The sequence below is a fragment of the Filobasidium floriforme genome (assembly GCF_021052385.1).
Source record: "Filobasidium floriforme strain CBS 6241 chromosome Unknown HD553scaffold_14, whole genome shotgun sequence".
NCBI classification, from domain to species: domain Eukaryota; kingdom Fungi; phylum Basidiomycota; class Tremellomycetes; order Filobasidiales; family Filobasidiaceae; genus Filobasidium; species Filobasidium floriforme.
Genome location: NW_025763635.1, coordinates 769,650 through 780,793, shown reverse-complemented (window position 1 = coordinate 780,793; position 11,144 = coordinate 769,650). Strand labels below are relative to the sequence as shown.

The window sequence follows — 11,144 nt, the reverse complement described above, 5'->3', positions numbered from 1 at the left end:
TCCAGCAGGCACTTCCCGCTTCCCGCCGTATTGACAAGTTCAAAAAGTCAACAACAGTCAGCCTGATAACTGCTTAGCTGCTTACTGTTTTGCACTCCCGTACTTCACCTCATCAACTCCATTCAGACAACGCTTCATCAGCTCACCTTCTCAAATCCATACTATCTCTCAATTGATACCCCACGCTCAAATATCTCGATCCCCTACAGAAATAGCCATTCATCAACAACCCATCAAAGCCTCCCTAACAACATGGACCACACAAACGACAATGAGGACTTCCCGCTCGATCTCGCTCAAGATTTATTGGAAGAAGATGCAATCCCGGACTTGGGTGAACGTCTCGACCTCCGTACAGCCCGCCCACAATTCATGTCGAGATTGAATTTCAGTCTTGCCGTTCAGGATATACTGTCGTCGTTGCGCAATCAATGTGCCGAACATGCTACGAGGCTCAATGTAAAGCCTCAAACGCTTTTCCATTCTGTCCTAAACATAACTGAGAAGGAAAAAAAGAATCGGAAGTTAACTGCTTGGCAAGCAATGGTACACGTTACTCGGGAAGACCTTAGTCAGTTCAGTGTGGTTTCGTATTTTCATCCCCATGCACATGTTTACATCAGCTCTGCGTCATGGCCCTGCAGAACGTTCAGCTACGTCGACTGCTTCTTCACTGGCGGGACATGACTTGGATACAAATATTCCCACTCCACCACGGGAGTCTTTCGTCAATGCCATTCTAGAGGCCAAAAAAAGGAAACAGCAGGGTTACTGGACAGAGGATTACATCGAAAAAGTCCGACAAGATCTGGAATCGCGACGGGCAGGACGCAAGACGACCTCGACCACAGCCCCCCCTTGTACCACTGATGCCAGACGGTTCGCAGCTAGGCGAGCTGCGGAGGTACAGCAAGACATTGTTTCTAAAGTTAGTGACTTGCTAATCCCGGCGCAACCGAGTTCGACTCCATGCTGATATGTTTCGGTTGCGGGAATCATCTCGTCTTTCCTGGTCTTAGCTCAATTGACTACACGAGATGCACGATATTGCCAGCTGTCTGTTGCTTATGCCGGTCGATGCCGATCACCCATTTGTGCCGCAATACATCGTCCAAAGTCCATATCTAGGAGCGGTGCTATGGAAACGATGGGGACTGGGCGGAGGAGACATGGCGGGAACCTATGGCGTTCTCAGCGGAATCCAAGCTGCCATCCAGGAAGCCCGTGCGCGACGAAGTAAGCTCCCTGTCCGACTATGTATCATCTTAGGATCCAAGTTGACAGTGCGTTTGACCTGTCGGAAACAGACGACCAACAACTAACAGCTGCTAGCACGGCGGGAATTCCATCTTCGACTTCCCTTGAGCGTCATCATGCTGGCATGAGCAATGCTCAACAGCGTACCCGACTCACTGAATAGGTCAAGGAGCAGCTTAACGCCATGCTACCTCCCAGTGCCAAGGTGACGCAGGTGCCATGGGCCAACATGCCTTTAGTCTGCCTCCGACATTCCCTTTGGTGGGAAGGCATTGACGCCAACTTCCGGTGGGAAGGCGTACGATTGACATCGAAACAAGAGGTTCGTGCTTTGGTCTCGAAGCTTCCATTGCAATGTTCTGACTTTTTACAGGTTACCTACGCGCATTGTTATCTCAGATCGAGACGCTGGGCGCAGCGTATGTCAAGGGTAAACTTCGTTTGCGCCGACTAGAAAACTATTCTGAACAGCAACAAACAAATATGAGGGCCCTTTTGACGCAATTAGTGTTACAAGGGTGTTCGGAAAAAGCCAAGAAGCGGGAATGGGGCGATAGTCCACCCAACTTCTCACAAACAGAATTAAATAGGTTGATTATTCTTGTGCCCGGGGCAGCCGAGCTGCAGTGATTTTGTGTAGCGAATGTCCTCTGTTATTGCATCTCCGTTATTGTATGTTGTTGTGGATGTGACCTGTGGTGTCAACGATACCGTGTCGAATGTGTGACACAACTGTTCAAACAGTTCCCGCCCAAAAATAGCGCATTCCCGCCAAAAACATTGACGCCGAAAGGTACACACTCCAGAATCGAACACTAAATTGCTGTGAAATCTTCAGTGCAAAAAGAATTGCCAGACGTATGCCGTTGCATCATTGCACCATGAATGCGAAATTATATAGCCCCGTCGAATCATCTGTCTCACTGTCAATGGTAGAGTGTGAAACTCTTGGCCAATCTGAAACGCCAACCCTTATGAGGATAATCCTTCGTTCGTGAACACCACTGCCCCGTTCTGACAATTCAAAGCCTGGCCATCGAAGTATTTGAAGCAGAGCAATAAGGTGACCTGTTTGTGAGCTTGAGCTAGACGCTGACAGCTGTATGCCGATCGGTGGCGGGAACATCGTTGACGTTGGGTTATGAGGGCGGGAATAGAGAACTAATGATCTGACGTGAGACGGGAACAATGGTTTCTTAGGAGTTCATATCCTTGGGCAAGTCATCGTATGCATTGTCATTTCCCGGTGGCTTCAAATGGTGACTCGTATATGTCATTGCCCCTCAAACATCGGCACAAATATATTTGATCTTCCTAAACATCTATCTGTCTTGTATTATATGGAGCATGGCGTAGAGGCGTAGAATAGCGCGACGAGAAATATGTTGATTATGATAGTATAAATGAATATAGCTTTATAGCTTTATGATGGACCTGAATATCAGAAGATTAATACGGTTCTGATCGGCGGGAAACAAATTTGGGAGACATACGTAGCGTATACTCACCGGTCTAGCTGCACTCGCCCATGAGACCGTTGTGTAGACATCGACACATCTTGTTCGCTCGAGTCGATTCTTCTCGGAACGTCGCCAGAGTCTCCGCCGAGAAGGCGGGAAGTTTCTTCGCCGACTGTTCTCTGGTCATCCGCCAAAGTTTCTCCCATCGTTTGTATATGATGTTGATCCGGTATAAACCGGCACAAAGCGGGAACCAACTTCGAGGAGTGTGCTCCTTGCACAAGCGTAGCATCGACATGCAGTGAAACAGTCCTTGGCCGAACGCGTAGATCTCGTACATGCGATCTTCATTGCGGGCGGCGAGCGTGACCATACCGCCGGTCGCAAGGATCTCGGTCCTGGCGTCATCATGAGCCATCATGATGATGTCCTACCGACAACGGAATCAACAACGGAATAGATCAGATCAATATGACTTCGGTGCAATTCCCGCTGTTAAAACTCACGTGCACTCGGAACTGAGTAAAGCCGTCGTTACACCTTTCGACCAAAGGATATTTGAACGGGATGTCGGGGGACATGAATAATTCCCGCGTGAGGTCCTGCGGAGTGTACCCGGGCGGGAGACGATGCATGCCGAGCTTCCAGTTCCATTGTAATCCGAGGCCTGTCTCATTGATCGCTTTCCAATTCCACTCGAGACAAGGCTGGTTGTTAAGCCTATTCGCCTCGAAGATGGGCGAGCGAGGCGGGAATATGCCTCGTAGCATACCGGGAGGAGGTGGCTCGTCAAACGCGCACATCTCTGGATACAATTCGACATTGTGTTCGGGTGCCCAAACAACGCGGTGATCCCTTGCGACCGTGTACGCATTGCCGTTCTCGTCGTAGTGGTAGACGCCGGGGGAAGTAGGGTCCTGGTAAGGACTGTATTGGGCGACGTGAGGGCCATAAAACATGGAGGGGGGACGGGTAGGAAGAGGGATGTTCTCCATGGTGATGAGCTTGACGAATGTGAAGGTGATGCGTGTGTATCGGCTAGGATGGTGATAAGAGAACGCGTGGAACGTTATGTGATTGTGTTTGATATACATACAAGTTACAAGTCGAAGGAAAGAACGTAGGTCAGTGCAGGTATATATATGTTTAGCCATTCGCGAAGTAACACCAAACGCAAGAAGAACTCTTGCAAAGTGCTACGATAACGATCGTCGGAAGCTTGCACATAACAAAAGATAAACACCTTTAAAGGACCTTACTAAGCAGCGAAAGGCATCGCAGATCATCATCGTATCCATTTAGCAAGCGAAACGAACGTACCTCACCCTCCCAGGCACGGAGAACAAAGAAGAATTCGTCAAAGGATGGACGATCATCCCAAGGTAATCACCCTATTCGCAGAGGCCACCGGGTACAATCGGAAGGCCTCAAGTCTCTGAAACGTTCATACTTGGCGCCGGTATTTGCGGGAATACAATTAAGACATATTCGATACGGGAACTTCAGGGAAGTTCCAATAGATCGTCAGCAGTCTCAGTCAAACCAGGGAGTTGGGCATCGACCAACGGGTCGATGCCTTCTTCAGGGAAGTTGAGTCTGGCTTTGCCTCCCCCGACCTCTTCGACACACATGCCAATCCTGTTCTCATTTCGCCAACATAGTAAACGATGATCCGGCCTCACGAAAGGAAATGTAAGGCCCGGGAGCGGCCCCCGATGGGGGTCCCCCTGGACAGGCTGACGGGACGCAGGAATGAGGCAAGGTATGGGTAGACATCTAGATGTAATAACGGATGCAGAGCTATTACAGAGGTACTAGTTCTACATCCAAACAACAACACCGAAAAGTACTCCCGACGGGAGTCGCATACGGGAGTCGCGTACGGCGTGTCCGACGCGTCACGTGACCGCTATAACAGGATCCCCCCCCTAGATGCGGTCTCCGAACGCATCAAGCGTCGGCGTACTCTTGTCGACCAGGCTGCGGTAGATGAGGGTAGCGCTTGTGAAACGCTGCGACGACCTTGTCGTCGTGATCGAATTCGGCGGGGCTAACCCACTCGTTCGATTCATCCCCGTACCCTTCGAATCGCACTAGGTACTGGGTCTTCTTCCCGGACCTCCCGGATCGCAACGCTTTCGAGTGTACGATCTCGGACACGACATACCCCAAGTCACCGTTGTCGAGGACTTCGGGGGTAGGCGGTTCAACCACCTCTCTTCCTTCCAGCTCGTTGGCCCGATAGGGGATGAGCAACGACACGTGGAAGACGGGATGCACCCGGCGTAACTGCGCGGGGAGTTCCAGCCTCCTCGCCATCTTGCTCTGGCCGATGACTTCCGTGATTCGGAAGGGCCCCAGCGTCTTCATCGAGAGCTTCTGGCTGGGGCGCACCGACGTCAAGTTCTTGGTAGATAACATTACCAGGTCCCCTACGTTGTAACCCTCGTCAGGGACGGCGGTACGCTTCCGATTTGCGTACTTCGCCATGTCTTTCCGCGCCTGTTCCAGCGCCTCCTTCACCGACTTGTAGATCCCGTCGAGTCGGTCTCGGTACTCTCCCGCCGATTCCACCGCCTCTTCCCTAGCGCCGGGCACTGGCAGGGAGAAGGTATGTTCCCTTCCCTCGGACGCCATGAATGGCGACATCCCGATGGCAGAGTGCTTCGCGTTGTTGTACGCGAACTCCGCCATGGAGAGTAACTCCGCCCAATCGTCCTGGAGGAAGTTGACGTACGACCGCAAGTACTGCTCCAAGGTGGAGTTACTTCGCTCGGTCTGTCCGTCCGTCTCCGGGTGGAACGCCGTGGAGTAACTATTCTCCACGTTCGCCATGCGGCACAGATCTTTCCAGAAGCGCGAGGTGAACAACGTACCTCGATCTGAAATGATCTGCTTCGGGAACCCATGCAAACACACCCATCGGTCAAGGAATAACCGCGCCAAGAATGTGGCGTCGTTATCCTTTCGACAAGCGACGAAGTGCGCTCGCTTGCTGAACCGATCGACGATCACCAGGATCGAATTGGACCCCATAGACTCGGGCAGGTCCGTGATGTGGTCCCAAGTGATCGATTCGTATGGTCCCGCCGGTACCGGCAGCGGCGCTAGTTCGCCGACAGGCTTCATTCGGGGTCGCCGGTTGCGCTGACATATGCTGCAGCTAGCGACGTACTCCCCGATCCACTTCGCCATCCCAGGCCAGTAGAAGTCCCTACTGGTTAGCTCCACGGTCTTGTCCCGCCCCCAATGGCCGGCGGCCTTCCCGTCATGTAGGCGCTTCATCAGCTCTACCTTGATGTTCCCCGCGTTAGGAACATACACCAACCCGTTGTACAGGAGAACCCCAGTGGGGCTCAAGCTGTATCGCTCATTCGCCAAGGTCCCCGCCTTGAGCTGCGCTACGAGCTCTTTCGCCACCGGGTCGTCCTGCGCCGCCGGTATCAGCGCTTTCACCATCCAATCGCCCAGTGCGGGGATGGTGCCATTCAACCGCAAAGGCGGTCGTTCAACCGGACTACACCCTTCAGGGGGTGCGTCTTCGACAGGCCGGAGCAGAGTCTCCGCTCGCTTCGGTTCTGTCTCCTCCATCAACTCTTCCCGACGACTCAACGCGTCGGCCTTCCCGTTCTCCGTTCCCGGCTTGTACTCCAGGGTGTAGGAGATCTGGTTCAACAGCTGCGACCATCGCGCCTGCCGTTGGGACAATACCTTGTCCCTCTTGAAATACTCCAAGTTCTTGTGATCCGTGAGAATCCGAACGGGGTACTTGTTGTCGAGATAATGTCGCCATATCCGACTGCAATAGACGATGGCCAACAGTTCCCTGTCGTGCACATCGTAGTTCCTCTCGGCGGGCGTCAGACTCTTTGACATGAACGCTACCGGGTGGAGCTTCCCATCGTCCCCTACCTGGGACATCACCGCGCCGATCGCTCCAGAGGAAGCGTCGGTCTCGAGCACCACTTGGCGCTCCTCGTTGTAGTGCGCCAATATAGGCGCCTGGGTGAAGGTCAATTCCCGGAACGCGGCGTCAGCGGCTGCCGTCCAGGAGTACTTCACCCCTTTCTTCGTCAGGGCCGTCATTCCCTGAATCTTCTTGGAGTAGTTCTGGATGAACCTCCGATAATAGTTTGCAAATCCTAAAAAGGACTGCAGTCCCCGAATGTTCTTCGGGGGGGCCCAGTCCAAAACGGACTTGACCTTGGAGGGGTTCATACTGACCCCCGTCGGGGCAATATCGTACCCCAAGAATTCGGTAGCCACCGTATCGAACTCACACTTCTCCGCCTTCGCATACAGGCCATTTGCCTGCAGCCTCTTCATAACCTCCTTGACCTGACCGTCATGGGTCTCCTGGTCGGAGGAGTAAATAAGTATGTCGTCGAGGTAAACGACGACGCACACATCCAAAAGGTCCTGGAAAACCTCGTTCATCCACCGCTGAAAGGTAGCGGGGGCGTTGGTCAAGCCGAACGGCATGACCAAACATTCGAACAGACCGAAACGTGTAGTAAACGCGGTCTTCCAAATGTCTTCTTCTTTTACGCGTAGCAGGTTGTACGCGCCTCGGAGGTCCATCTTCGTGTAGACCTTCGCGCCCTTCAACCTGTCTAGCGTCTCTGAGATGAGGGGTAGGGGCGTCCTATCCTTCACCGTAATGTCGTTAAGGCGACGGTAATCGATGCACATACGCATCTCGCCGCCTTTCTTCGGTACGAACAGTACCGGGCTCGAACAGGGCGACTTCGACGGCCTGATGAACCCCTTCTCCAAATTTTCTTTCAACCACTTCTTTAGCTCCTCGCTTTCCCGCTGGGAGTGGTTGTAGAGCTTCTGGTACGTCGGCGACATACCGGGCTTGAGTTCGATCGCATGGTCGATCGATCGCGTCGGGGGCAGTGTATCTGCCTTCGTCTTGGAGAACGCTCCAAGATGTTCATGATACTTCTCCGGTACCATGTCCCTCAGCTTCTCCATATACTCAGGAGGATCCAGATCGTCCTGGAACGAGTCCGTGGGTTTGACGTCCCAATCCCACAGGTCTGGGCGCCTCGCCCGCTCGTCGTCCTCCCGGGTCATCTGCATCTGCGCGACGACCAAATCCTCCGTGATCGACCCCTTCATCTTCTTGAACGGGTCGATCCCTCGTGTCTCCACTTCTACTTCGTCCGGAGCATACACCGTCTCGGGCCTCTTGAGGCATCCCGTGCTGATGCAGACATCCCCGAACGTCACCGCGTTGGAGTCCCATTGGATATGCGGGTTGTGTCTCCGCAGCGAAGGGATACTGTTATAGCGGTCACGTGACGCGTCGGACGCGTCGTACGCGACTCCCGTATGCGACTCCCGCCGGGGGTACTTTTCGGTATTGTTATGTTGATGTAGAACTAGTACCCTTGTAATAGCTCTACATCCGTTATTACATTTAGATGTCTACCCGCACCTTGCCTCATTCCTGCGTCCCGTCAGCCTGTCCAGGGGGACCCCCACCGGGGGTCGCTCCCGGGCCTTACAGAATAACGGATCACCAAAGGACCCCGAATGGGGGAGCACAGGGAGGTAGCCGGATCCCCTTGCAGTTGGGTGCAAGCGGAGTACCCAACGGTCCAGATAGCCATCTGACGTTGGTAGGAGTGTTCTACCCGGAAGGAGTGCCGGTCCAAGCACTCATGTTGTTGGATTCGGGAGCGACCGGGATGTTCATGGATCGGACATTCGCGTCGCTACACGGATTCGACGTAACGGACCTCGAGACACCGCGGGTAGTAACGGTGATCGATGGTCGGGAGATCCAGGGAGGAAGGATCACCCAGAAGGCTCGTACGCTGGTACGTACGGGAGTGCACCTGGAGCTGACCGAGTTCCACCTCACCGATTTGAGTGGGTACCCGGTCGTACTAGGTATCCCTTGGCTGCGGAGACACAATCCGCATATCCAATGGGACTCCAACGCGGTGACGTTCGGAGATGTCTGCATCAGCACGGGATGTCTTAAGAGGCCCGAGACGGTGTATGCTCCGGACGAAGTAGAGGTGGAGACACGAGGGATCGACCCGTTCAAGAAGATGAAGGGGTCTATCACGGAGGATTTGGTCGTCGCACAAATGCAGATGACCCGGGAGGACGACGAGCGGGCGAGGCGCCCGGACCTGTGGGATTGGGACGTCAAACCTACAGACTCGTTCCAGGATGACCTGGACCCTCCCGAGTATATGGAGAAGCTGAGGGACATGGTACCGGAGAAGTATCATGAACATCTTGGAGCGTTCTCCAAGACGAAGGCAGATACACTGCCCCCGAAGCGATCGATCGACCATGCGATCGAACTCAAGCCCGGTACGTCGCCGACGTACCAGAAGCTCTATAACCACTCCCAGCGGGAGAGTGAGGAGCTAAAGAAGTGGTTGAAGGAGAATCTGGAGAAGGGGTTCATCAGGCCGTCGAAGTCGCCCTGCTCGAGCCCGGTACTGTTTGTACCGAAGAAAGGCGGCGAGATGCGTATGTGCATCGACTACCGTCGCCTTAACGACATTACGGTGAAGGATAGGACACCCCTACCCCTCATCTCAGAGACGCTAGACAGGTTGAAGGGCGCGAAGGTCTACACGAAGATGGACCTCCGAGGCGCGTACAACCTGCTACGCGTAAAAGAAGAAGACATTTGGAAGACCGCGTTTACTACACGTTTCGGTCTGTTCGAATGTTTGGTCATGCCGTTCGGCCTGACCAACGCCCCCGCTACCTTTCAGCGGTGGATGAACGAGGTCTTCCAAGACCTTTTGGATGTGTGCGTCGTCGTTTACCTCGACGACATACTTATTTACTCCTCCGACCAGGAGACCCATGATGGTCAGGTCAAGGAGGTTATGAAGAGGCTGCAGGCAAATGGCCTGTATGCGAAAGCGGAGAAGTGTGAGTTCGATACGGTGGCTACCGAATTCTTGGGGTACGATATTGCCCCGACGGGGGTCAGTATGAACCCCTCCAAGGTCAAGTCCGTTCTGGACTGGGCCCCCCCGAAGAACATTCGGGGACTGCAGTCCTTTTTAGGATTTGCAAACTATTATCGGAGGTTCATTCAGAACTACTCCAAGAAGATTCAGGGAATGACGGCCCTGACGAAGAAAGGGGTGAAGTACTCCTGGACGGCAGCCGCTGACGCTGCGTTCCGGGAATTGAAGGAGTCCTTCACCCAAGCGCCTATATTGGCGCATTACAACGAGGAGCGCCAAGTGGTGCTCGAGACCGACGCTTCCTCTGGAGCGATCGGCGCGGTGATGTCCCAGGTAGGGGACGATGGGAAGCTCCACCCGGTGGCGTTCATGTCGAAGAGTCTGACGCCCGCCGAGAGGAACTACGATGTGCACGACAGGGAACTGCTGGCCATCGTTTATTGCAGTCGGATATGGCGACATTATCTCGACAACAAGTGCCCCGTTCGGATCCTCACGGACCACAAGAACTTGGAGTACTTCAAGAGGGACAAAGTATTGTCTCAACGGCAGGCGCGATGGTCGCAGCTGTTGAACCAGATCTCCTACACCCTGGAGTACAAACCGGGGACGGAGAACGGGAAGGCTGACGCGTTGAGTCGGCGGGAAGAGTTGATGGAGGAGACAGAACCGAAGCGAGCGGAGACTCTGCTCCGGCCTGTCGAAGACGCACCCTCTGAGGGGTGTAGTCCGGTTGAGCGACCGCCTTTACGGTTGAATGGCACCATCCCCGCACTGGGCGATTGGATGGTGAAAGCGCTGATACCGGCGGCGCAGGACGACCCGGTGGCGAAAGAGCTCGTAGCGCAGCTCAAGGCGGGGACCTTGGCGAATGAGCGATACAGCTTGAGCCCCACTGGGGTTCTCCTGTACAACGGGTTGGTGTATGTTCCTAACGCGGGGAACATCAAGGTAGAGCTGATGAAGCGCCTACATGACGGGAAGGCCGCCGGCCATTGGGGGCGGGACAAGACCGTGGAGCTAACCAGTAGGGACTTCTACTGGCCTGGGATGGCGAAGTGGATCGGGGAGTACGTCGCTAGCTGCAGCATATGTCAGCGCAACCGGCGACCCCGAATGAAGCCTGTCGGCGAACTAGCGCCGCTGCCGGTACCGGCGGGACCATACGAATCGATCACTTGGGACCACATCACGGACCTGCCCGAGTCTATGGGGTCCAATTCGATCCTGGTGATCGTCGATCGGTTCAGCAAGCGAGCGCACTTCGTCGCTTGTCGAAAGGATAACGACGCCACATTCTTGGCGCGGTTGTTCCTTGACCGATGGGTGTGTTTGCATGGGTTCCCGAAGCAGATCATTTCGGATCGAGGTACGTTGTTCACCTCGCGATTCTGGAAAGATTTGTGCCGCATGGCAAACGTGGAGAGCAGTTACTCCACGGCGTTTCACCCGGAGACGGACGGACAGACCG

General features: G+C 54.2%; 2 protein-coding genes across 2 annotated transcripts; one reads left to right on the top strand and one right to left on the bottom strand.

Annotated features, from left to right (window-relative positions):
• Positions 1–252: 252 nt before the first annotated feature.
• On the top strand, positions 253–1,887 carry HD553DRAFT_324802 (uncharacterized protein; the record flags this gene model as incomplete). The annotated part of the gene is made up of 6 exons (XM_046181528.1): positions 253–571; positions 645–879; positions 1,055–1,236; positions 1,270–1,283; positions 1,421–1,579; positions 1,657–1,887. 6 exons carry the CDS (start codon positions 253–255, stop codon positions 1,885–1,887), a joined length of 1,140 nt encoding a protein of 379 aa, XP_046035832.1.
• Positions 1,888–2,769: 882 nt separating this feature from the next.
• Positions 2,770–3,712, bottom strand: HD553DRAFT_343252 (uncharacterized protein; the record flags this gene model as incomplete). Its single annotated transcript, XM_046182857.1, has 2 exons — positions 2,770–3,147; positions 3,224–3,712. The coding sequence occupies 2 exons, from the start codon at positions 3,710–3,712 to the stop codon at positions 2,770–2,772; spliced, it is 867 nt and encodes a 288-aa protein (XP_046035831.1).
• Between the last annotated feature and the right edge of the window lie 7,432 nt (positions 3,713–11,144).